This window comes from Pipistrellus kuhlii, unplaced genomic scaffold (genome assembly GCF_014108245.1).
Source record: "Pipistrellus kuhlii isolate mPipKuh1 unplaced genomic scaffold, mPipKuh1.p scaffold_m20_p_1, whole genome shotgun sequence".
Classification (NCBI taxonomy): Eukaryota; Metazoa; Chordata; class Mammalia; order Chiroptera; family Vespertilionidae; genus Pipistrellus; species Pipistrellus kuhlii.
The window spans coordinates 93,259,366-93,286,701 of NW_023425404.1; the positions used below are offsets into that span (position 1 = coordinate 93,259,366).

The 27,336-nt window shown below is 39.3% G+C and overlaps 2 protein-coding genes across 9 annotated transcripts in view; one reads left to right on the forward strand and one right to left on the reverse strand.

Annotated features, from left to right (window-relative positions):
- The window catches only part of LRRC49 (leucine rich repeat containing 49), a 192,066-nt gene extending 188,026 nt beyond the window's left edge, over positions 1-4,040 (reverse strand). For 2 of the 8 annotated variants that reach the window (XM_045587388.1, XM_036457148.2), the window contains exons 1-2: positions 3,687-4,028; positions 3,002-3,058 (exon numbers count right to left, since the gene is read on the reverse strand). Coding sequence is in view for 6 of the 8 variants with exons in the window: in XM_036457148.2 (XP_036313041.1) it covers positions 3,002-3,058; positions 3,687-3,734 (105 nt within the window). In the remaining 2 variants the exon portion in view is untranslated. Of the gene's footprint in view, positions 1-2,808; positions 2,975-3,001; positions 3,059-3,531; positions 3,660-3,686 lie in introns of those variants that run through there. The other 6 variants (XM_045587386.1, XM_045587382.1, XM_045587387.1 and 3 more) reach the window with 4 other exon arrangements.
- A 191-nt stretch (positions 4,041-4,231) lies between these two features.
- Positions 4,232-17,988, forward strand: THAP10 (THAP domain containing 10; the record flags this gene model as incomplete). Its single annotated transcript, XM_036436219.1, is given in 7 exon segments — positions 4,232-4,330; positions 4,332-4,420; positions 4,422-4,479; positions 17,485-17,515; positions 17,518-17,619; positions 17,710-17,845; positions 17,847-17,988. Coding segments are annotated over 7 exon segments (657 nt in total), but the record flags the coding sequence as incomplete, so codon positions are not given.
- Positions 17,989-27,336: the final 9,348 nt, after the last annotated feature.

Sequence of the window (27,336 nt, forward strand, 5' to 3'; positions counted from 1 at the left end):
TTTGAAATCAATAAAAAAAATATATTTAGAAAAGGGAAAAAAATAGGCAGAGGATCTAAATAGATACTTTTCCAAAGAGGACATACAAATGGCCTATGAAAAATGTTCAATGTTGCTAATCACCAGAGAGATGCAAATTAAAACAATGAGATACCACCTCACACCTGCCTGAAGGGCTACCATCAATAAATCAACAAACAATAAGTATGAAGTTTCCTCAAAAATAGAACTTCCATTTGACCCAGCAATCCCATTTCTGGCAATATATCCTAAGAAGCCTGAAACAGCAATCAGAAAGAATATATGCACCCCTGTTGTTCATAGCAGCACCATAGCTAAAATCTGGAAACAGCTCAAGTACCCATCAGTGAATAAGTGAATTTAAAAACTATGGTACATTTACACTGTGGAATACTATGCAACTATTTAAAGAAAAAGGATCTACCCTGTTTCCCTGAAAATAATCAGTGTCTTATATTAATTTTTGCTCCCAAAGATGAGCTAGGTCTTATTTTCAGGGGATGTCTTATTTTTCCATGAAGAAGAATACGGTACACATTTATTGTTAAATGAAAATAAAGGAAATTTATTACCTGTATACGGTACGATGGTATGGTAGTTGTCAACACATACCAGACAAACTGTGAATCCTACAGTATCAAGAATTTACTCATTTATTCAATGACAATCATGTCATCATCTTCTGGAACATCATCATAACAATCCAATTCCTGAATTTCCTGATGAATTTCTTGTGACTCCATTTCTTTCAGAATCAGTGGACCAAATCTCTCATGTTTAGCAATAGCATTCTGAGACAGAGCCTATGAGGGGCCTTATTTTCGGGGGATGCCTTATATTTCACTCAGAAGGAAACCTGTAGGTAGGTCTTAATTTCAGAAGATGTTTTATTTTCAGGGAAACATGATATTACCCTTGATAGGGACCTGGAGAGTATTATGCTAAGCAAAATAAGTCAGTCAGAGAAAGACAAATATTCTATGATCTTACTTATATGTAGAATCTAATGAACAAAATCAACTAACAAACAAAATAGATCCAGAGACAGTGAAAATATGATTTCAGAGGGAAGGGGAAGATGGGGAGAGAGTAAGGGAGAGAGGGAAGAGATTTACCAAAGAACTTATATGGAAGGCTTGGGGAGGGGTTGGGTGTCGGGGAAGAAGAGAAGCAAGTGGGGAGAGGAAACATCTGTAATACCTTCACCATTGAAGAGTAAAAATATTTATAGTAGTAGAAACAGAAAGCAGATTTATGTCTTCTAGGGGGGTAGGGTAGAAGACATCGGGAGTGACTGCTTAATGGGTACAGGGATATCCCTGCTGGTGATAAAATGTTCTGGAAGTAGACTACAGTGATGAGTGCACAATATTGTGAATGTATTTAATACCACTGATTGTAAATTTAAAATTATTAAAATGGTAAATTTTATATTATGTGAATTTTAACACATACACACAATCAGAGTCAATTTCCTGTGGTCAGATGAAACCATGTTCCTTGAGGCACTTTCAGTTCCTCCATACCCTCATCACAAATACAATGATTAAAAGAATCCTTTTCTCACAAACAATAGGAAAAAACATACAATAAACACTAAATTCTGTTGGGGGGGGGGGGGGGAATCACTGTTTTTATCCCTAGAATTCCTTTAAGAGTTCAATTATAACATAATAAAATTATATACCTAAACCTTCTAACAAGGGATTTCTCTAAGTTTATTTTAAATTATTTGATAGAACTGAAAAAAAATCAAACATCCTTTCATGATAAGCCACAAAATACCTAATTTAAATATGTATTTTAAAAGAATATGATGCTTCTAATTCATCCATCTATAAACATTATAATAGCATTTGCATTATCTTCTTACGAATTATATGAGCTATAGGTGTTTTCTTAAAACATTATGTCCACACAGGAGAAATGAATTGTTTGGAAAGAATTCGAATGAGGTACATCATTCCTAGAAACACATTGTAATGGTAGGATTTGTCCAATGAAATCAATTAGCAAAGCTTTGGAGGGAATCCATTAAGGCCAAGTATAATAGAGAATGTTTCACTTAATCTAACTGTAATTTATTCAAGATGATCAAAAGGTCTAGTTTACATAATAATATGAACAATAAAGATTGATTTTAAAAAAAACAACACACACACACAAAAGGTCTAGTTTACAAGTGTTCATTTTCATACACAAAATGTAAGAAACTGCTGCCTCCTTAACTAGTGTTCTTCCATCCACCCTTATGTCCTATTTACCCTCCTCCAGCTGTTATCTATAAACTCTGCCCTTTCCTTTAGAGTTCCTCCAGTGACATCTATTAAGCATTTTCTTCAGGGAAAAAAAAAAATGAATTGTGATGTTTTGAGGTGTAGAACTTGCTCAAAGTAGAAAAATTATATTCTGTCTTGGGACAATTGTGTGATGGGTATATTTTTCAAATGAAAAGTCAGAAATTATGGAAATACCAGAGATATTATGATAAAATTGTTTAGAAAAAAAAGAATCTCATGTTAATATCATAACTTCTAAATATCATTAAGCCTAATATATTTCCACTACAAATCTATTTTCCTCCTCTGATTTTAAATGGAATGTATAGATATGCCCCCCAAATTAATACATTTTATCCATTATAAGATTCCATCAGTAGTAAAACACACCGTTATTCTACTCATTCCTAAAAAAAAATAATTTCCCCATAAAACTACAATTTTCCATCAATTTTAAGAAAGATACTGATTTTGTTTAAATATAAAAAACAAAATACAAAAACCTTACCTCTTGCAATTGGTGAAATAAGATACAGTTTTTAAAAAAGGTGGTTTGGGGTTTTTTTGTTTTGTTTTGGGGTTTTTTTTTTCTTTCTTAGTGTAGACAGAAAAAAAATTGGGTTTTGATTGGAGACTGAAATAAATATACTTAAAATTTCCAGTTTAGACTTTACTCTTTAAATCATGCTGCTATTTCTTACTTTGTTTTTCTCAGGAAAAGATGATGTTTGAATAACCAGGTGAAGCCCACAGTTCACCTGCAATGTAAAAATTAAACCATTAATATGTTAACTTACACACACACACACACACACACACACACATTCCTCCCCAAAATACAAATAAACATATAACGAACAGAGTGCTTGCTCTTTGTTTCTGCTATATGATCATGTTCTGAGGATTTGCTGAAAACAATAAAATCACAACTAAGAATTAACGGTTTCACTGTGCTTTGTTTTCTAAAATGTCTGCAGCAACTTAACCCTCTACGTAACACCTTAGGATTTAGACACTGGCCATTTCAGGCCTAGAAAAATATCTCAGAGAACTAGGTGAAGGAGGTGGGAGTGTCTATTAATAATAAATTCTTTTCTTCAGCTAAAAAAATGTGAATCGACTAGTTAAATGAATTTAAATGAACCTTAGCCTTTCACAGCAGATCAGCTCCACCTTCTGGGAAGCCCAGATCTGGGAAGAGACTGAATCCGCCATCATACAATATTAATACCTCAGAATGCCTGGGTCCGGTCCACGAATCTCCAGCCTCGGCCAGACAATAGCTTAAGCAGCTCAGCATCCCAGCCCCATACACATCAGTCGGACAAAGACGCCGGAAAGGACGACGCGAATGGAAGGAAAGGGAAAGGCGGAGACCCAACCTACGTTGTTCGTAGCCCGGCCAGAAACAGAGCGGAGTTTCCCGGGAATCATGGCAGGAGTCAGTCCAGAATCCTTAGATCTGCATCAGAAATGACGCTATGGCAGAGACCCAAAGAGACCAAAGCCTGTCAGGTCCCAGGCAACCCGCTCAGGGGTTACCACGGAAACAACGACTTCCGGTCTGGTCCTCTCCCAAATCTGCGGTTGGTGGGGGCGGGGCGGGGCCGGGCTGGCCCCTTGGTAGCTATGACAGCCACCACTTCCGGTCCGTGCCTCCTCCCAGCCACCTCCGCTCGGCCCGCGCGAAACAAGTATCCCGTGCCAGTGGCCACCTGCTCACCCGCCGTGACTGTGGGAGGAGGAGGAAGAGGAGGAAGATATCCCAGGGCCAGCGCTCCTCGACTTAGGGCTCTTCCGGTGGCCGGAGGAAGGGAAGGAAACGCGCGGGACCCTGGCTTCCCCGCACCATGCCTCCTTCGTGCCAGTCGCGGTTCCGCTTCCCCGAGGGCCGGCCGCGCGGGGTGGCCGGGGCAGGGACAGCTTGGTGATCCCGCCTTTTTGACGTCTCTTCGGTGATTCAGAAGAACCTGCGATTCCCCCATCGCCTGAGGCTGGTGGCGGGCGCCGTGTCCACCAGGCCCCCTGTGTCTCCCCAGCATCTACGGGTTAACAAGAGGGGACCAAGCGGGCGACCCTGAAAAGGGAGGAGAGCCGCGGGCCCGCAGATATTCCGAGGCCGCCCGCGCCTGGCCTCCGAACAATCCCCCAGGCCAGGCGGAGGGCTGCAGCTTCCCAGGCAAAGGGACTTGCAGGAGCCCACCGAAGGTCGCGGAGAGACCCTCAGACGGTGGGTAGGCGCTTCCATTGGGGAAAATTACCACATCTCTAAAGTTTCTGTAGTCTTATATGTAAAATTAAGAGTGTGCTTTGAAGGTGATAGCCAAGATTCTATTTAGCTTTAACACTTTGGAATTACAGTTCATTCTACTTCTCCCTCAAAACCCACACAAGCCAACACTATGGTCCTTCAGATTGTAAAGGCGTCTTTACCTGGGCTCCAGAATTCTTATAGTTTTATTTGAGCAAATCTCAAGGAATGGGCTGCTCCATACTGTTTTTGCAAAACATTAAGACACAAACTTGAGGAAATGTCAATTATACATCTCAAAATGGTAGGGAAGGGGATTGCTGATAACCCCTCCCCACTCTTAAAAATCCCTTTGCCTCTAGCTGCCTTTGAGTTAAATGATCCTACTAAGGTCAATTTCACCCATCTTGCCTGCTTCTGCCTTCTGCCTTTATCCTTATAAGTTATCTGGTCACTATCTTCTTCTTCCCCATTTCCCTTCTTAAAGACTTCCCAGCCTTCTTTGAGCCCTATCCCATTATGTAGATTAAATTATGATTCTTAATCAGATCTAGGAGTTCACCAAAACATGACCTAAGTGTCAGATGGGTACTAGACTTATGGGGTAATCATTTCATAAGTTTTATAAATGTTTAACCTCTATGTTGTATGCCTGAGACCAATTTAATATTTTATGTCAACTATAATTTAAATTCTTTTACTTTAAAAATGTTTTTTACATTTATTGTATGTTTTTGTTATTTATTGTTAATGTTTATTGTTGACAATATTACAGATGTCCCTCATTTTTCTGCTCTTTGCCCTCTACCCAGCCCTGCCCCACTTCAGGCCTTCATCACACTATTGTCTGTGCCCTTATGATATGCATGTATGTGTGTGTGTGTGTGTGTGTGTGTGTGTGTGTGTGTATATATATATATATATATATATATATATATATATTCTTTTTAAGTGACATTTTGGCTTTGAATATACAGAAATATTTATAGAATTTGAGCTGAAGGAAACCTTTGTGTTCATCTAGTCCAAATTCACAGTTTAGGCACGAGCAAGTCATTTCAGGAGGCTAATAATTTCCTCAAAGGCCTATAATATTTGCTCTAGGTCTGATTGCCAGACCAAAACTCCTTCTGGAATACCAACTTGCTTTCTGCATTGGAGTAGTTGCTTAAGATCTTTTCTTTAATGGCATCTTGCAACTATTAGGATAAAGAACAAAATTATTACCCCAGTAGACAAGTCCTTGGGTGCTTTTTGTCCCTCCCTACCACACCAGTTCTATACAAGGCCACTGTCCTTGTTGCTCACTGTGTACCAGTTATGCTGATCTTTTCAGTTGTTTCATGTAATACCCTGGAATTATGCCCCATCTATTCCCCACCATCATCAATTAAGTCCTTTTATTTAAAAAAAACAACTCAAGCATCCTTCCCCTTTGATACCCTAACTTATATGCTTCCATTTTTATGTATATAAATAAAATAGCACATAGATTTCATTATATTCATCACAATAATGAAATAACTATGTAGTTTGTTCTTCATATTAGAATTTACACTCCATGAGAGCAGGGATCATATCTTATTTATGCATTATTATCAGTACCTAGAACAATGTTTTGTAAATTTAAGGAATTCAATAAATATATATGGAATGATTATGTGACTATTAGAACAATTTTTGTAGTATAATAGAATTTTTGATTATTTGCTAGTTTCCCCTCTCACCAAGCTATATGCCACTTGAGACCTTTGTCCTTACCTTGAACCATCTCTCCATCATCATTGTCTTTACCCAAGCATATTTATGTGCATCTATTATACCTAATAAAAGAGAAACATGCGAGATGGTGGCTTGTCCCTGTTTCGCCACAGTTCCCAGCTTGTGAGCCTGATCTCCTTACGCTGGTAAGACTGGAACAGGAGGCCTGGAAAAACCACCACAGAGGAGACCATCGAGCAGCTGAGACACCCCAATTGGCGCAAACGCGTGGATTCAAAGGAGATCTTCAATCACCCACGGAAAGGTCAAAGTTTGCGGGGATAACATGAGGGATCCCGGCCCTGCTGCGCCGGCAGCAACTGCAGCCACTGTGCCCCACACCGAGCGGCGCCTAAAGAAGGCTTGGCTGCAGCGAATATCCTGCCTGGGGAGACCCAGTGCCAGGTCTGGGTCTGGTGTAATCTACCCCAGAAGCGGGACTCTTTTAAAACACCAAGGTACACGGAACAGATTGTTAAGAATCCGGGCAGTCCGACCTGAGCGGACAGGCGGATTCCACAGAAAGGTTGGATTTTGCAGGAATAACGCAGGGTGTCTGTGTCGCGAAAATGAAAGTGAAAGCAGCAGCAGCTGTAGCAGCCACAACAGCAGCAGCCACTGTGGCGGCAGAGAAAAAAAAAAAAAAAAAGCGCCCGCTGGGACCCCGGAAATCTGCATCCACAGAAGCCCCCCACTGTTGGGGCTGGCGTGATTCGAGAGAGTGGACAGGGGTCCCCAACATTGCTACTAGTGGGGTTCTCTAGGGAGCAACCCATTCTGATCCCACACAGAGGGAGAACATAGGAGTTAGAAAGCAGTCTGTTTGTAAGTGTGCACAGACTCGCCCATCACGCACCTGGGCTGGTTCCCCTGCAACACTTTGCTTCTGATTACAAAGGAGAGATCACCCAGATTGGCTGACCCTAAAAGACAGCAGGGGGAATCTGCTTTTCTGGAAACTGAGAAGCAGAGCAGGGAGAAATCATCCAGGATTCAGCTCCGAGGCAAAAATAAATAAATAAATAAAAATAAACAAATAAAATAAAAAAAACTGGTATTGAGGGCCACAGAAAAAGAAGGCTAAAGCAACCAAAAAAGAAGGGACATCAATCCACATACACTGCCACCTAGGGTCTGGAGTACAATCTGACTGTGTTTATTATTAGTATTATTTGATCAAAAACCAAGAAACTAAGGAATCGCCACTGAGGTGCAGCAGAACACAGGGAACTGCAATACGGGCTGGACTAAGAAACGGGCATGTCGAATAGAATAACAGAAGTGAATGGCCTTCACAACTGAACATTTTTTTTTTTTTTTTGCTAATTTTTTTTCTTCATTTTTTGCATCTTTTACTTAAGAAACAATTTTTTTTCTTTTTTCCTCACTAGATTATAACTTTTTAATTATTACATTTTTAGGCTAAATAAGCATTTTTAACACTGCTATTTTAATATTTTTCTTAAGTGCCATTTTATTTTCTCTTTATTTTACAATTGGAATTAGCATTCTTCATTTTATTTTCATTTCTCCTTTAACATTATTTAACCCTAACTCAACACAACCTTTACACCATCATTCTCTTTCTACCCCTCCCCCTTTTTTGCTATCCTGTTTATCTTAACCCTTTCCTGCTTTATATTTCTTTACTCTCTCTGTATCCCCCTGTTAAAATTTCTACCCTACTTATATATCTTATCTCCCATCCCTAGTGCCAAGTGCATACACACCCCTCTCTGAGCTATATTAACTAGGAAAAAAAACAAAAACAAAAACAAAAAATTGTTTTCCTCACGGTTCTTTCGATGCTGTTTGGGGGAATGATGATTATATTATATTTTTATGCTTTTTAAGTGAGAATATTTTGCTTAATCTTTTGTTGTTGCTGGTGCTCAGTATTTTCTTATTTGATTGGTTTTTGTTAGTTGTTATTATATTACTTCTGTTTTCCCTTACTGTGTTGGAAATTAGGGGATGTTGTAGATTGTATTATTCTCCAGGTACTGCTGACACGATTGTTGGGGTTAGTGGTTGTTCAATTGAAATTCTCTCCCCATATATATAGTTTGTTCCCCTTCTCTCTCTCTCCCTCCCCCCCTCTCTCTTTTTCTCCCTCTCTCTCTCTCTCTCTCTCTCTCTCTCTCTCTCTCTCTCTCTCTCTCTCTCTCTCTCTCTCTCTCTCTCTCTCTCTCTCTCTTCTCCCTGTTTCCCAAATTCATTTTGACACTCTTTTTCCTATCTTTTTCTTTTGCTCCCTCCCCCCTCTCTTTTTACTCTTCCTCTTTCTCCCCTATTCCCTAATTTGCCTTTCCTTAGTGGTTACATTTATTGGAAGTTATTAATATTGCAAACACATTTCTGTTCGTGCCTTGTGTATTGTACCTGGTTGTGTTGTATTTTGTGCCTTTAAATCAATGCAAGAGAGATAAATCAAAACAGGAGAGAGAAATCCTGAAGAGAGACCATGGAAAGACAAAGATACAGCCCACAAATGAAAGAAAAGCAGGCATCACCAGAAAAGGAAGTAAACGAGTTAGAGGCAAGCAACCTACCTGAGCAAGAATTCAGAGTAACAATCTTAAGATGGCTAAAAAGAATGGAAGACAAATTTGACAATATGAGTAAGACCCAAGAGGAAATGAAAAAAAAACAAGAGTAAATGAAGATGACTCAAGATGAAATGAAAAATGACATCGCTACTATGAAGAACTCAATAGAAAGCATCAAGAGCAGACAAGAAGAAACAGAGGATCACATCAGTGAGCTAGAAGACAAGATGGAAAAAAATACCCAATTAGAGCAGCTTCTAGAAAAAAAAATTAAAAAGCAGGAGGAGAGCCTACGGGAGCTTTGGGACAATGCAAAACAAAACAATATTCGAATAATAGGGGTTCCGGAAGGAAAGAAAACCGAGGTAGACATGGAAAACGTATTTCTAGAAATAATGACAGAAAACTTTCCTGAGATAGAGAAGAAAAAACCCACACAAATCCAAGATGCTCGCAGAGTCCCAAGCAAAATGGATCCCAGAAGACCGATGCCAAGACATATTATAATTTAATTGACAAACACCAATGACAAAGTAAGAATCTTAAAAGCAGCCAGAGAGAGACAGAAAGTTACATATAAAGGAACCCCCATCAGACTAGCAACTGATTTCTCAACATAAACTTATCAGGCCAGAAGGGAATGGGATGAAATATACAAAGTCATGCAAAGAAAGAGTCTGAATCCAAGAATACTGTACCCAGCAAGACTATCAATCAAAATTGAAGGGGAAATCAGGAGCTTCACAGACAAAAAAAGACTAAAGGAATTTATCTCCACCAAACCAGCAATGCAAAAAATGCTAAAGGATCTACTGTAAAAATAAAGAAATAGGAAGCGAAGAAGGAACACAGGGGTATGGAATAAAAATGGCGTCAAATGAGTACCTATCATTAATAACATTAAACGTAAATGGTTTAAATGCTCCAATCAAAAGACATAGGGTAACAGATTGGATAAGAAAACAAGACTCATACATCTGTTGTCTACAAGAAACCCACCTCAGAAAAAGAGATGCACACGGACTGAGGGTGAAGGGATGGAAAAAGGTTTTCCAGGCAAATGAAAAGAAAGCTGGGGTAGCAATACTCATATCTGACAAATTAGATCTCAGAGTGAAGGACATAACAAGAGATAATGAAGGCCACTTCATAATACTACAGGGAGCAATCAAACAAGAAGAAATAACCCTGGTAAATATATATGCACCCAATACTGGAGCACCCAAATATCCAATACATAAAAAAAACTGCTGGAGGACATTAAGGGAGAGATTAATAGCAATACAATCATAGTAGGAGATTTTAATACCCTACTGTCACCCTTCGACAAATCATCTAAACAAAAAATCAGCAAAGAAATATCAATCCTAAATGACTCACTAGACCAGATGGAATTAATTGACATCTTCAAAACATTCCACCCCAAAGCCACAGAATATACATTCTTCTCAAATGCACATGGGACATTCTCAAAGATAGACCACATTTTGGGACATAGGCAAAGTCTCTTCAAATTCAAGAAGATAGAAATCATATAAAGCATCTTCTCAGACCATAATGGCATAAAACTGGAAATTAACTACAATAAAAATAATCCAAAGAAATCATACACATGGAGACTAAACAGCATGCTATGAAACAAGGACTGGGTTACCAGAGAAATCAAGGAAGAAATTCTAAACATCCTGGAAACAAATGACAATGAAAACACTACAATCCAAAATCTATGGGACACAGCAAAAGCAGTTTTGAGAGGGAAGTTCATATCCCTACAAGCCTATTGCAAAAAACTAGAAAAGAGGGTAACAAATTATCTAACTCTAAAACTCAAAGAGTTAGAAAAAGAGCAACAAGAAAAGCCCAGTGTAAGTAGAAGGAAGGAAATAACAAAAATCAGAGCACAGATAAACGACATAGAGACCAAAGAAACAATACATAAGATCAACAAAACCAAGAGCTGGTTTTTTGAAAGGATAAACAAGATAGATGGACCTCTACCCAGGCTAACCAAGAAACAAAGAGAGAGGACTCAAATAAACAAAATCAGAAATGAAAGAGGTGAAATAACAACAGACCCCACCGAAATACAACGGATTGTTACAAAATACTATGAACAACTCTACTCCAACAAACTGAACAACCTGGAGGAAATGGACATATTCCTAGAAAAATACAAACTTCCAAAACTCAATCAGGAAGAATCTAAAAATCTCAATAAACCAGTGACTTGGGAAGAAATTGAAACAGTCATCAAAAAGCTTCCAGCAAACAAAAGCCCAGGGCCAGATGGCTTCACAGGAGAGTTTTACCAAACATTCAAGGAAGAACTAAAACCTATCCTCCTCAGACTATTCAAAAAAATCCAAGAGGAAGGAACACTTCCAAACTCCTCCTATGAAGCCAGCATCACCCTAATACCAAAACCAGATAAAGACAACTCAATGAAAGAGAATTACAGGCCAATATCCCTCATGAACTTAGATGCCAAAATCCTCAACAAAATTCTAGCAAATCAACTCCAGAAGAACATCACAAAGATCATACACCATGATCAAGTAGGATTTATTCTGGGAATGCAAGGATGGTACAATATCCGCAAATCAATAAACTTGATACATCACATAAACAAATTGAAATATAAAAATCATATAGTCATATCAATTGATGCAGAAAAAGCATTTGATAAAATCCAACACCCTTTTCTGATAAAAACTCTCAACACGGTGGGAGTACAAGGGTCATACCTCAACATAATAAAAGCTATATAGGATAAACCCACAGCCAACATTATACTCAATGGGCAAAAACTAAAACCATTCTCTCTAAGAACAGGAACAAGAGAGGGATGCCCACTCTCACCGCTCCTGTTTGACATAGTACTGGAAGCTATTGCAATTAGACAAGAGGAGGAAATCAAAGGCATCCAAATTGGAAAAGAAGAAGTAAAGTTATCCTTATTTGCAGGTGACATGATATTGTACATAAAAAACCCAAAAGACTCCATTAAAAAACTAATTGACTTAATAAATGAATATGGCAATGTAGCAGGATACAAAATTAATGCCAAGAAATCCATGGCATTTCTATACACCAACATGAAACTGCAGAAACAGAGACTAAAAAAGCAATTCCATTTACCATCGCACCAAAAAAATTAAGATACCTAGGAATAAATTTAACTAAGGAAGTAAAGGACCTATATGCAGAAAACTGCACGACACTGAAAAAAGAGATAGAGGAAGATGTAAACAGATGGAAGAACATACCATGTTCATGGATTGGTAGAATCAACATCATCAAAATGTCCATACTTCCTAAAGCAATCTATAGGTTCAATGCACTCCCCATTAAAATACCAATGGCATATTTCCCTGACCTAGAAAGAACTCTCCAAAAGTTCATTTGGAACAATAAAAGAACCCGAATAGCCACAGCAATCCTGAGAAAAAAGAGTAAAGTAGGAGGGATCTCAATACCAGACTTCAAACTATATTACAAAGCCACTGTTCTCAAAACAGCCTGGTACTGGCACAAGAACAGACATATAAATCAATGGAATAGAATCGAGAACCCAGATATCAACCCAAATCACTAAGCTCAATTAATATTTGACAAAGGAGGCACGAATATACAATGGAGTCAAGACAGTCTCTTCCATCAATGGTGTTGGGAAAATTTGACAGACACATGCAAAAGAATGAAACTAGATCACCAACTTACACCATTCACAAAAATAAACTCAAAATGGATACAGGACTTAAACATCAGACGGGAAACCATAAAAATACTAGAAGCATCCACAGGCAGCAAAATCTCAGATGTATGCCAAAAGAACTTCTTCACTGATACTACCCCTAGGGCAATGGAAGCTGAAGAGAAAATAAACAAATGGGACTACATCAAAATAAAAAGCTTTTTTACAGCAAAAGAAATGATCAACAAAACAAGAAAGCCCACTGTGTGGGAAAACATATTTGCAAATGATACCACTAATAAAGGTTTAATCTCCAACATCTACAAACAGCTTATAGAACTAAATAAAAGGAAGATGAATAATCCAATTAAAAAATGGGCAATGGACCTAAATAGAACATTTTCAAAAGAAGACAGAAGGAAGGCCAAAAGGCACATGAAAACATGCTCAAAGTCACTAATTGTCCAAGAGATGCAAATCAAAACAACAATGCGGTACCATCTCACACCTGTCAGAATGGCCAACATCAACAAATCAACAAAGGACATGTGTTGGCAAGGTTGCGGAGAAAAAGGAACCCTCGTGCACTGCTGGTGGGAATGCAGACTGGTGCAACCACTGTGGAGAACATTGTGGAGTTTCCTCAAAAAACTGAAAATGGAACTCCCATTTGACCCAGTAATCCCACTTCTAGGAATATATCCCAAGAAACTAAAAACACCAATCGAAAGGATATATGCACCCCTATGTTCATAGCAGCACAATCTACAATAGCCAGAATTTGGAAACAGCCTAGGTGCCCGTCAGCAGATGATTGGATCAAAAACCATGGTACATTTACACAATGGAATACTATGCTGCCATAAAAACGAAGTAATTCTCATCATTTGCAGCAGTCTGGATGGAATTGGAGAACATCATGCTGAGTGAAATAAGCCAATCAATGAAAGAGAAACACCACATGACCTCACTCATTTGTGGATGATAAAGAACATTATAAACTGAAGAACCAAAAGATAGATATAGAGACAGTATATCAACAAGTAGGCTGTCAAATTACAGTGGGGAGGGGAGGAAGATCTGGGGGAGATAATAGATCAACCGAATGACTTTTATACATGCATATAAGTACAACCAATGGACACAAAACTCTGGGGAGGGAGGGGATGTGTGGGAAGAAGGGAGGGGGGCAAAAAAATCAATAGAATATATATAAAAAAAAAAAAAGAGAAATATGCAAATTGACTGCACCTTTGCTATTTCCGCAAGCCACGCCCACCAGCCAATCAGGGTAAGTATGCAAATTAACCGAACCTAGATGGTGGTTAATTTGCATATCCTGGCCAGAGCAAAGACTGAAGACAGCTAAGAAAGAAGTCAAACGCTGTAGAAGGGGGAAAAACAAACAAGCAGGGTGGGGTAGAAGGGAAGGAAGCAGGCAGGGCAGGGAGAAGGGAGGAAGGCAAACGGGACAGCCACCACAGCAGGAAGTCCTGCATCGGGCCTCTAGTATTTAGATAAATATAAATATAGTATGGGCTCAGTGGATGAATCATGCATCTTGAACTGTGGGCCCTGAGGCTGCTGTGGGCACAGGGGCAGGTCTCAGTCCAACCTCTGTGCCCCACTCAGTCCCCTTCCCCCCACCACCATAGCCCCCAGTCCCCTGTCTGCTGGCAGCTCTGCTCCCATTGATGCTGCTCTCACCTGCTGACAGCGTGGAGCAACTAAGGCTGGCACCAGTACTGGGTGTGAATGGGGGCGGTGCCATCAGTAGGTGCAAGTGGCAGCTGCTGCCTGGATTGCCGCTCAGGAGCAGGGAGAGATGGAGTAGTCCTTATGGGCTATCAGGGATGGCAGCTGCCACTCACACCAGCTGATGGTGCTGAGCGATTGGGACCAGCACCAAGCACCAGTAGCAGATGCAATTGGCAGCTTCTTAACTAAGTATTTGAAGGTTGTATTTATCTAGGAATATATCCATTTTCTCCAGGCTGTCCAGTTTTTTGGAATAGAATTGTTCACAGTATTTTTTAACAAGCCTTTGTATTTCAGTGGGGTCTGTTATTATTTCTCCTCTTTCATTTCTGATTTTGTTTATTTGGGCCTTCCCATTTGCTTCTTGGTGAGCCTAGCTAGAGGTTCATCAATCTTGTTTATCCTTTCAAAGAACCAGATCTTGGTTTTGTTAATCTTTTGTATTGTTTATTTGGTCTCTAGGTCATTTATCTTCTCTCTGATTTTTATTATTTCCTTCCTTCTACTTATACTGGGCTTTTCTTATTGCTCTTTTTCTAACTCTTTGAGTTGTAGGGTTAGGTAATTTATTACCATTGATTTTTTGTTGTTGTTGTTTTTTTGTTTTCTGCAGTAGGCTTATAGAGCTGTGAACTTTCCTCTCAAGACTGCTTTCACTGTGTCCCATAGCTTTTGGATTATTGTGTTTTCATTGTCATTTGTTGCCATGATGTTTTTTATTTCTTCTTTGATCTCTCTGGTAACCTAATCATTGTTTAATCACATGCTGTTTAGTCTCCATGTGTTTGATTTTTTGAATTATTTTCATTGTAGTTGGTTTTCAATTTTATGCCACTGTAATCTGAGAAGTTGCTTGATATAATTTTTATCTTCTTGAATTTGAAGAGACTTTGCCTATATCCCAACATCTGATCTATCTTTGAAAATGAGCCATGAGCACTTGAGAAGAATGTATATTCTGTGGCTTTGGGGTGAAATGTTCTAAAGATGTCCATCATTCCATCTGGTCTAGTGAGTCATTTAGGACTGATGTTTCTTGCTGATTTTTTGTTTAGAGGATTTGTCCAATGGTTATAGGGGGTATTTAAGTCTCCTGCTATGATTGTATTGCTGTCAATCTCTCCCTTGATATCCTCCAAGAGTTTTTTTTTTTTTGTTTTGTTTTGTTTTAAATATATTTGGGTGTTCCTGTATTGGGTGCATATATGTTTACCAGAGTTATTTCTTCTTGTTGGATTGCTCCCTTTAGTATTATGAAGTGGCCTTCCTTATCTCTTGTTATGTTCTTCACTTTGAGATCTAATTTGTCAAATATAAGTATTGCTACCCTAGCTTTTTTTTCATTTCCATTCACCTGAAAAACCTTTTTCATTCCTTCACCCTCAGTCTGTGTGTGTCTTTTTTTCTGAGGTGTGTTTCTTGTAGACAGCAGATATATGGGTCATGTTTTCTTATCTAATCCATTACCTTATCCCTCTTTATTGGGGTATTTAATCCATTTACAATAAAGTTATTATTGATAGGTGCTTGTTTGTTGCCATTTTTATTCTTTACCCCTGTGTTTCTTCTTTGCCTCTTCTTTCTTTCTATATATATATATATATATATATATATATATATATATACTGGACTCTTTAGCATTTCTTGCATTGCTAGTTTGGTGGTAATAAACTCCCTTAGTCCTCTTTTGTCTGAGAAGCTCTTGATTTCACCTTCAGTTTTGATTGGTAGCCTTGCTCGGTATCTGGCCTGATGTGTTTCTGTTGAGAAATTAGTCTCTAGTCTGTTGGGGGATCCTTTGTAGGTAACTTTCTGTCTCTCTCTGACCACTTTTAAGATTCTTACTTTGTCATTGATGTATGCCAATTTAATTATAATGCAACTTATTGTCAGTCTTTTGGGGTTCATTTTGCTTGGGACCCTGTGAACTTCTTATATGTGTGGGGGTTTTTCTTCCCTATATCAGGGAAGTTTTGTCATTATTTCTTCTAATAGGTTTTCTATTCCTTGCTCAGTTTTCTCTCCTTTAGGCAACCCTTTATGCGGATGTTGTTTTGTTTCATGTTGTCCCAAAATTCCCTTAGGCTCTCCTCCTGCTTTTTAATATTTCTTTTAGAAGCTGCTCTACTCTACTTGGGTATTTTTCCTACCTTGTATTCTAGCTCACTGATGCAGTTCTCTGCTTCTTTTAGTTTACTGTTGATACTTTCTATTGAGTTCTTTACAGCAGCGATGTCATTTTTCATTTATTCTTGGTTCTTCTACATTTCCTCTTGGTTCTTACATATATTGTCAAATTTGTCTTCCATTCTTTTCATCCACCTTATGTCCATTTCTTTGAATTCTTTCTCTGACAGGTTGCTTGCCTCCATTTTGTTTATTTCCTTTTCTGGTGATGCCTGCTTTTCTTTCATATGCAGGCTATTTCTTTGTCTCTCCATGATCTCTCTTCTACAGGTGTCTGGTTATGTAGTTCTCTCTCTCCTTATCCCAGGTGAAATCTGACCTTTCCATGAGGGAGTGTAGAGCTCCTCTGTATCTGTGTTCTTGTGCCACTTGGGAACTGGTAACCTCAGGTTCTCAGCTGTTCGGTGGGTGCCCTTGATTTTTCAGGCTTCTGATAACATCCATTTTCCCCTCCAATATGGCACACTCTCCATGTCCAAGCCAGTCACTCTGGTAAGGAATCCAGCAGCAGTGGGGGCTGCCTGGTCAGGGGAGCCCCATCCTGCAGTCCCCCACAGTCTCCTGGAGTATAGCTGTCCCTCAGATTACCAACAAACACTCCCCATGTGACTACACACTATCTCTTTGTTTTCTTATGCACACACTGTCTTGCAGGCTTCCTTCCCATCAGCAGCCATCTTCTCCCATAGTCCGCTGTTGATTTAGAAAAAATAATGGTTGCAAACAAAGAGATTAATATTAGTTTATAGACTTCTGCTTGACCAGAATGTTTAGCAATTTATGGTTTAGAAATGATAAAGAACAGTATTGAAGAGTCCTTAAGAACTTGGACTACAGAGCCAGTTTGCCTGAGTTCGAATTCAAGCCATCCCAATGTGATCTTAACAAGTATTATCTATACCCTTTTACTACTTGAAACTTTTGGAAAGATAGAACTATATATGTTTAGCTTTAATATAATTCTCCTAAGATTTACATTTTTAGATTGCATTTGAAAATGAAGTTGTACAAACACAGTACATCCTCTATTAAATGATGTCACTTCAGCACCTACTCACTGTGAAGAAGGTTCAGTGCATAAAAGCAAACAGATTTCTCTGCAATGGGCCTTAACGTAGTGTGGGTATGTTTTGATTCTTTGATTAACTTATCAGTTGAGTTGATCTTTTGTGTATGGAAGATATGTGAAAAGCAAAGTTAAACTCATAGATAATTATGTTTATTCTCTTTCTGGTATTCAGGCCAAAGTGAAAATGTTTTGGAAACTTATTTGTAATGCACCTAGTAAGGCTGATGAATTATAGTCTAGAACTTCCTCTATCTTTGGCATTTACTCCAAAGACTCAAACAGATTCAGCCTTGGACATCAAGAGTAAACAGAATAAATTGTCTTATATAGCTAATCAAGTAAAGAAGAGACCAGTTAAAAACAAAACATCAAATGATTTGCTGTGCTATAGGTTTTCAGATCTTGGTTCACATATTTAACTCTTTGCTTTTGTAAATCTGTCACTTTCAGTTAACTTTACAGTTGAGTATCAGCAAAATATGTTTAGTTCTATCAAAATTTTACCTGCCTGCCAAAATAATGAAGATAATCCTGTCCATAACCCCAAACTCACTCTTTCACTTTCTTTTTCTCTTTATCTTGTTGATGGATATCGAGTTATAAAATAAAATCATATATTTGCTAATGATTCATCTGATAAGGGGTTAATTTCCAAAATATATAAAGTACTCACACAACTCAAAAAATGGAAGATAAACATCCCAACAATAAAGATATCTTTTAAAATACACACAATAGCAGTATTTCCAGGTCAAGATTAAGCATTGATTATTTAAGCATAGATCAGAAGCAAAACTCATATGGGACTTACTTGATACTCATAACTTAGAATTTCACTATTCTTCCAAATAATATATACTAATAAAAGCCCAAGTGGCCCTCATGCCCTCACGCTCACAAGAAGGCCACCCACAGATCATCACAAGATGGCTGCCACAAGGTGGACATTGCCACCTTGTCACAAGATGAACCGCCCCCCTCCCACGTCATTACAAGTTGGCTGCCACAAGATTGCTGCCACAAGATGGTTGGCAAGGGAGGGCAGTTGGGGATGACCAGGCCAGCAGGGGATGGAAGTTGAGGGCCATAGGGCCAGCAGGGGAGCAGTTAGGTGTCAATCAGGCTGGCAGGGGAGGGTTTAGGGAACAATGTGGCTGGCTAGCAGAAGCAGTTGAGGGCAATAAGGCAGGCAGGCAGGTGAGTGGTTAGGAGCCAGCAGTCCCAAGGGGTTCCAGATTGGAAAGGATTCAGGCTGGGCTGAGGAACACTCCTCCAGAGGATGAATTTCATGCGCCAGGCCTCTAGTCCTAATATATAAAAACCCAGGGTCTGTAAGATCCAAAAAGACTGAAGGCTCAATTGACCACAAGTCAGTCCTGTAGTCAGTGCTGACTATGGTGACCCAGCACTGACTACTACTGATGCAGGCACAGCAACCCAGCACTGACTGTGAAGGGGGCTGTGGACCAGGCCCAAAGAGAGGCCTGGGGAGAGAGAAGCAGGGTCTGATCTGTAGCCTCCGTGGCAGCTGTTGATCAGCCATTGCCTCTCTCTCTCCAGGCTTCTCCAGCAGCTGTGCCTCTCTTTCTCTCCAGGCCTTCATGGGGGCTGCTGATCAGCCCCAACTCTCTGATCAGTCCCAGAGATAGGCCTCGGGACACTGACTGTAATAGAAACCGACCAATCAGAACCAAATCTGTGTGAACTGTGGGGAGCCAATGGCTGCATAGGAGGCGGAGCTTTTAGAGGGTGGGGCAGTGGGCGGAGAGCCTCAGGAGGGCATGTCAGTGAGCTACGAGTAGTGGAGAGCTACCAGCAGTGGTAGGTGGGTGGCCAGCTGAGGCAAGCACCAGCAAGGTACTTGTGCATGGATTCATGCACAGGGCTTCTAGTTTAAAAATAAAGAACAATGATAGTGAGCACAACCATTATATAATGCTAGAGGCCCAGTGCACAAAATTCATGCACAGGAGGGGTGTCCTTCAGCACAGCCTGCACCCTCTCCAATCTGGGATCCCTCTCACAATCCAGGTCTGCTGCCTCCCAACCACTCGCCTGCCTGCTTGCCTGATTGCCCCTAACTGCTTCTTCCTGCCAGCTTGATTGCCCCCTAACCACTCCCCTGCCTGCTTTATTGATGCATAACTGCTCTCCTGCTGGCCCAATTGCCCCTAACTGCCCTCCCCTGCTAGCCTAGTCACCCCTAACTGTCTTCCCCTGCCAGCCTGTTCTCCGCTAACTGTCCTCCCTACAGGCCTGGTCACCCCCAACTGCCCTCTCCTGCTGGTCCAGTCACCCCATACTGTCCACTCTTGCCAGCCTGGTTGCCCCCACTGCAGTCCCCTGCTGGCCCAGTCACTCCTAACTGCCCTCCCTTGCCAGTCTGGTCATCCCCAACTTCCCTCCCTTCAGGCCTGGGTCCCCCCCAACTGTCCTCTCCTGAAGGCTTGGTACCTCCCAACTACCCTCCTCTGCTGGCCATCTTTTGGTGGCCATCTTGTGTCCACATGGGGGTGGCCCTCTTGTGTCCACATGGGGGCAGCCATCTTGTGTGTTGGAATGATGGTCAATTTGTATATTACCTCTCTATTATATAGGATAACTATAATACATGCACTAGGGGGGAGGCAGGGTTCCTCAGCCTACCCTGCCACTTCTCACAGTCATCAGGGAAAGGCACCAACCCCCCCCCCCCCCCGCTGCTGCTGCCACTGCTGACTGCCACAGCTACCAAAGTGTTTTCATTAACATGGACTCCAGTCTCTTCACCACGAAAAAATGACAACTTCCTTTAGGCATTTTCAATATGTCTCTTTCCATTGATTTTTAGAGTGTGGAAGAGAGAGGGAAAGACAGAAAGAAACATCATTGTGAGAGAGACATTGCGATTGGTTGCCTCCTGAATGATCCCTGACCTGGGCTCTGAAATTGAACCCAGACCCTCCAGTCAGCAGGCCAAGGTTCTATCCACTGAGCAAAACTGGCTAGGTCAGGATATGACATTTCTTAGGGCCTGCTGTTGGCGACTTATCAATGATTCTCTCTCATCAATGTTTCTAACTCTTTATCCCTCTCTCTTCCCCTCTGTAAAAAATCAATAAAATATATTTAAAAAAAATAAAATAAACAATCCAATTTAAAAATGGGCAAAACCCCTAAATAGACACTTCTTAAAAGACATAGAGATGGCCATAGACACATGAAAAGATGCTCAATGTCAATAATCATCAGAGAAATGCATATTCAAACCACAATGAGATATCCCCTCACACTTGTCAGAATGTCTATCATCAATAAATTAAAAACCAAGTGTTGGTGAGAATGTGGAGAAAGGGGAACCTTTATGCACTTGGTGGTGGAAATGCAGATTGGTGCCGTCCATATGGGAAGCAGTGTGAAATTACTTCAAAAAATTAAAAATGAGTGACATGGTTGGGGGTGGAGGGGTAATGGGGGAGGGACATATATGTAAAAAATAAAAATCAATAAATTAATAAATAAAAATATTAAATCTAATCTATACAAGTGGTCGACATAACCTTAAGAGAAATTGTTTCATCTGACAAATTTTTAAATGAAACTCTGTAGCCTGAAATTATCATGGAAGGAAATAAAGAGAGGTTTCCTTCAAAAGTTGTAAGGATTGTAATTGAAAGTCAATACATTTGGCCTCTTGAACTAAAGTAAATAATTTGTGTGTTTGTCTCCTTGACAAAGTTTATATAAAGTTACAAAAAGAAATTGACAGCCAGTTTGAAATTGAATTGCCAGGGCCCAGAGCAAAAAATACCCTTACATGATATTATCCTACAATGTCATTATAATTTTTGATATTTCACAACAGCATATTATTACCCCCCTCATCCCCCTAAAAAAACTTACAAACTAATTCTCTGAATGCTTGGCAGCAATTTAAAAAAGGATATAAAGGATTTAATCCCTTTCAGAAGGAATTAAGGCACTGGGAAGACACTGGAGCACTCTATATTGAACCCTCTTGCCCTTTTGGCCAAGAGGGACTCTCCTTTTACAATCCAACTGTCCACAGATGTTGCTTGAGCTTTCTGTTAATGCTGAGGTTGAAACCTCGTGGTGGCTTGTACCATGGATCTGTCTCTCGCCCAATGGTGTGAGCTGGGCCCTCCCTGGAGAAGAAACCTGAGTCCTCCAAGATATGTGATCAGTGCTGGGGCCCACCAACAGGCGAGGGGATCCAAAGACAGGAAATGGGCGAGGAGGCCATCGGGGCATAAGCTACCAAGGAAACATAACTGAACCTCAAATCACCCTGCTTGGCCCTGGGGGATGGCTAGTTAGACAGTCAGGTAAGATTCCTCAGGGAAGGAACAACCTAAAACAGGCACAGTCGCAGAGGGGCCATCGGGAGAAAATGTGGAGATCAACAGAGGTGGGGCACAGACCCTCACCCTCCCAACCTTGCAGGGACCTGAACCCTCACCCCTTCAGAGGGAGGTCTTCTGCTCCCATGGCTGCTTCCCTTCCCATGCCCAGCTCAGATAGAGACCCAGGTAACAGACAGAGACTTGGCCCAGCTCAGGTAGAAACCTAGGTAACAGATGGAGACTTGGCCAATAGCAGCTGCCCTATATCTAAACCAGCATAGCACCAAGAATGCTCAGGGCCTACTCGAGAATGCAAATAGTCCTTTCCACTAGTATTTACAGGGTAAACTAAGATCATTGTTAGGACCAAACCAGAGAGGGTCATACCTGCATTGCCACCATCTGTCCATCATCCAGATATCATTGCTGACTTGTACACATAAGGAACTATTTGACATTGAAACTGGGTCTCAGAACTGTTGGACACTGAAATTGGGACTCAAATGTTTTTTGTTATTATATGTTTATTTCTAGTCTGCGGTTGCAAGATTTTTCAAAGAAAATAAATGGGGAAAAATAGTTATAGAGTTAAAGAACCATTGAATAGATTGTCAAACTATAGTGGGAAGGCAGGGAAGGTTGGAGGGCAGGGGGCTGTAAGAGATCAACCAAATGACTTGTATGCATGCATACAAACATAACCAATGGATACAAGACACGGAGGGGGGTTGCGGGCAGGTGAAGGCAAATTGTGGGGGGGGGGGAGAAGGGGAGTTTGGGGGGAAGTCAATGGGGGAAGAAGGAGACATATGTATTACTATTTGTAATCCTTCAAACAATAAAAAAATTAAAAATTAAAAATTAAACTGCCTTATGAACCAGAGATTCCACATCTGGGAATATATCCAAAGAAACCCAAAACAGTAATTTGAAAAAGTATAGGCACCCCTATGTTCATTGCAGCATTATTTACAATAGCTAAGATGTGGAAGCAGCCCAAGGGCCTATCGGAAGATGAGTGGGTAAAAAATTGTGGGACATTTCCACAACGGAATGCGACTTGGCTATAAAAAAGAAGGAAATGTTATCTTTTTGACAGCATGGATGGACCTGGAAACATTATACTAAGTGAAATAAGCCAGTAAAAGAAAGACAAGTATTGTACCTCCTAATTTCACTCATACATGGAATCTAATGAACAAAATGAACTAACAAGCAAAATAGAGACAGACTCAAAGATAGAGAGCTGCCTGACAGCTGTCAGGGGAGCTTGCGGTAGGGAGAGGGAGGAATTGAACAAAGAAAGGGACAAAAAAGCTGTGACATAGACAACAGTGTGATGATTGCCAAAGGGAGAGGAAGGTGGAGAGAGATGAAGGAATGTGTGGGAGAACACAAATGATTATGGATGGAGCCTTGACTTAAGGTGGTGAACACACAATACCATGTACAGATGAAAATAAAAACCAGACAACTATTCTAGAGACTAACACTACAGGCAGAAAATGATTCTGTCCTCTTGACACTTACCTTAAGTGAACCAGATATTGAAAGAATAATTTCAGAGAGTGATTAGTGATTTGAAGAAAGTAAAGCAGAGTAAGATGTTAGAGCATAATTGGCATGGGGAAGACGGCTTTCTCCTTTATGTAGATTAATCAGAAAAGGCCTTTCTGAGGAGACAGTCTATGATCAGAGACCTGAATGATCAGAAGGACAACCTTTTCATTATCTGAAGAAAGAACATTCCAGATGATTGGAAGAGCAGGTTTTTGTTATTTAGGAACAGCAAGAAGCTAGGGTGGTTGAAGACAATGAACGAGGAAAAGAATAGGAGATGAAATTGGAGTGGTGTACAGAACCAGACCATAAAAGGCATTTGAGGTCCAATCAAGAATATTTACTTTATTCTAGATTTAAATTCTATTTAAGTGTTTGCTGGTATTTATTTTTTATACTTAAGAGTATGTGAATATATACTCTTGTTATAGCTTGTTCCATTAAAAATATTCTATGGGAATTCTAGAAAGATGATGGCGGTGATGGTGTCAATTTTTTTTTCATTTAAAATTAACATTCAATATTACTCTATATTAGTTTTTAGACATTTATATAATTTATGAAGTGATTCTTCTATAAGTTTAGTACCTACCTGGCACCATACATAATTATTACAATATTATTGACTATATTCCTTATGCTGTACTTTTTTGTAACTATTCATTTTACTCCCTTCATTTTTTTCACCCAGTCCCTAACTTCTCTCCCCCTCTGTTGTTGTCGGTATCTATGAGTCTGTTTCAATTTCATTTGTTTTGTTTTGTTTTGTTGTTGTTCCTTAGAGTCCACATATAAGTGAGATAATGTTATTTGTCTTTCTCTATCTGATTTATTCCACTTAGCATAATACTCTCTAGTTCCATTCATGTTTTCATAAATTGCTGAGTCATATTCCATTGTGTACCACATCTTTTTTTTCTAATGGGAATTTCTTGTCTGTTTTTTTAATCTTCCCCCAAGGATATGTTTTTTATTGACTTTTAGAAAGAGGAAGGGAGAGAAAGAAACATCAATGTTAAAAAGAAACATCGATCAGTCGACTCTCGTGTGCACCTGGACTGGAAATCAAACCCACCACCCTGACCAGGAATTGAACCTGCTACCTTTTGGTGTATGGGATGATGCTCCAACCAAGTTAGCCATCCACACAGGGAAGCCACATACTCTTTTCTAATATATATTTTATTGATTTCAGAGATGAAGGGAGAGGGAGAGAGAGATAGAAACATCACTGATGAGAGAGAATTATTGATTGGCTGCCTCCTGCCAGCCCCTATTGGGGATCGAGGCTGCAACTCAAACCTGAGACCCTTCAATCTGCAGTCCAATGCTCTATCCACTGAGCTAAATCAACTAGGGCAAGCCACATCTTTTGTATCTATTCATCTATTGATGGCCACTTAGGTTGCTTCCATCTCTTGGCTATTATAAATAATGCTGCAATGAATATAGTGGTGCACATATTTTCGAATTAGTATTTTAGAATTTTTTGCATAAATACTCAGAAGTAGAATTGCTAGATCACAAGTAGTTTTATCTTTACCTTCATACTGTTTTCCATAGTAGCTACACCAAATCTGCATTACTACCAACAGGGCATCAGAGTTTCCTTTTCCCCTAGGCTCTCCAACAATTGTTGATTTATTGACAACAGGCATTCTAACAGATGTATGATATCTCCTTGTGATTTTGAATATCTTTTTACATGTGTATTTATTATCTCATCTCTATGTCTCCTTGTATCTAGATCCAATATTTTAATTGGATTGTTAGTTGTTTTGGTGCCGAGTTGTATGAATTTATAAATTTTGGTTATTAACCCCTTGTTGAATGTATCATTGGTGAGTATCATCTTCCAATTGGTAGGTTGTCTTTTTTTTTTTCCTCTTTGCTGTGCAAAACCTTTTTAGTTTGATGTGGTCCCATTTGTTTATTCATTTAAAAATTTTCCTTGCTTGAGTAGATATATTGGAAAAGAACACTTGAAAAGAATGTATATTCTGCTAATTTGAAGTAAAATACTCTAAAAGTATTAATTAAATCCATCTAGCCTAATGTGTTGTTTAAGGTTACTGTTTCCTTATTGACTTTTTGTCTGGAAGATCTATTTATTGATGTCAATAGGGTGTTAAAATCCCCTACTATAACTGTATTACTTCCCTTTATATTTGCTTTATGTATTTAAGTTCTCCTCTTTGGGGTACATAAACATGTACAAGGGTTAGATCCTCTTTTTGGATTGATCCCTTTATTATTTTGTCATGTCCTTCTTGGGCTCTTACTACGGCCTTTGTTTTGAAGTATATTTTGTCTGAATAAGTATTTTTACCTCAGTATTTTTTCATTTGTATGAAATATCATTTTCTATCCATTTCAGTCTATGTGTCTTTCAATTTGAAGTGAGTCTCTTGTAAAAAGCATATCTATGGGCTTGGCTTTCTTATTTATTCAGCTACCCTATGTCTTTTGATTAGATCATTTAATTCATTTAAATTAAAGTGGTACTGATAGATACCTACTTTTTGTCATTTTATTATTTATATTTTGTGCTTTTTCTTTCTTCTTCTTAAAGAAGTCCCTTTAACATTTCTTTTTGAAAATTTTATTATTATTTTTAATTTTAATATATATATATTTATTGTTGACAGTAGTACAGCTATCTTCCATTCCCCCCTCCCCTTTACCCACTTCCTCCTAGCCTCTACCCACCCCTCCAGGTCTTTACTGCTCTATTGTCCGTGTCCATGGACTACGCATATAAGTATACAAGTTCTTTGGTTTTCTCTTCTTATCCCCCAACCCCACATTGAGGTATGTCAGTCTGTTCCATGCCTCCATGTTCAGGTCTTATTTTGTTAGTCAATTCATTTTGTTCGTTGTCTTATTTTGTTGGTTAATTCATTTTATTCCTCAAATAAGTGAGATCATCATATAATATTTGTCTTCCTCAGATTGGCTTATTTCACTCAGCATAATATTTTTAAGGTCCATCCATGCTCTCCCAAAGGGTAAGAGATCCCTATTTTTTACAGTTGCATTGTGTAAATGTCCTATAGCTTTTTTAACCACTCATCTACTGATGGGCACTTGGGCTGCTTTCAGATCTTAGCTATTGTAAATAATGCTGCTATGAACATAGGGATGTGTATATTCTTTCTGATTAATCTTTTGGAGTTTTTAGGATATATTCCCACAAGTGGGATTGCTGGGTCAAACAAAAGTTCCATTTTTAATTTTTTGAGGTGGGAAACTCCATACTGTTTTCCATAATGACTCCATCAGCCTATTATTCCCACCAGCAGTGAACTAGTGTTCCCTTTTGTCCACATCCTTGCCAGCACTTGTTTGCTGATTTTTGGATGATAGCCATTCTGACAAGTGTGAGGTGGTATTTCATTGTGGTTTGAATTTGCATTCCTCTGATGATCAGTGACTGAGCATTTTTTTCATGTGTCTGTCTCTTGGCCACTGGTATGTCCTCTTTTAGGAAATGTATGGTCAGGTCTTCTGCCTTATTTTAATTGGATTGTTTGTCTTCCTTTTGATGAGTTGTGTGAGTACTTTTATATTTTGGATGTTAACCTTTTATTATATGGATTACTGGCAAATACTTTCTCCCATACAGTGGGTTCACTTTTAATTTTCATGTTTTTTTCTTTTGCTGTGCAAAAGCTGTTTACTTTTATGTAATCTAATTTGACTATTTTCTCCTTAGTTTATTTGCCCTAGAAGATGTATTGGCAAAAATTCTGCTACATGAAATGTCAGATTTTACTGCTTATGTTCTTCCCTAAGATTTTAATGATTTCATGCCTTACATTTAAGGTTTTTATCCATTTTGAGTTTATTCTTGTGTATGGTGTA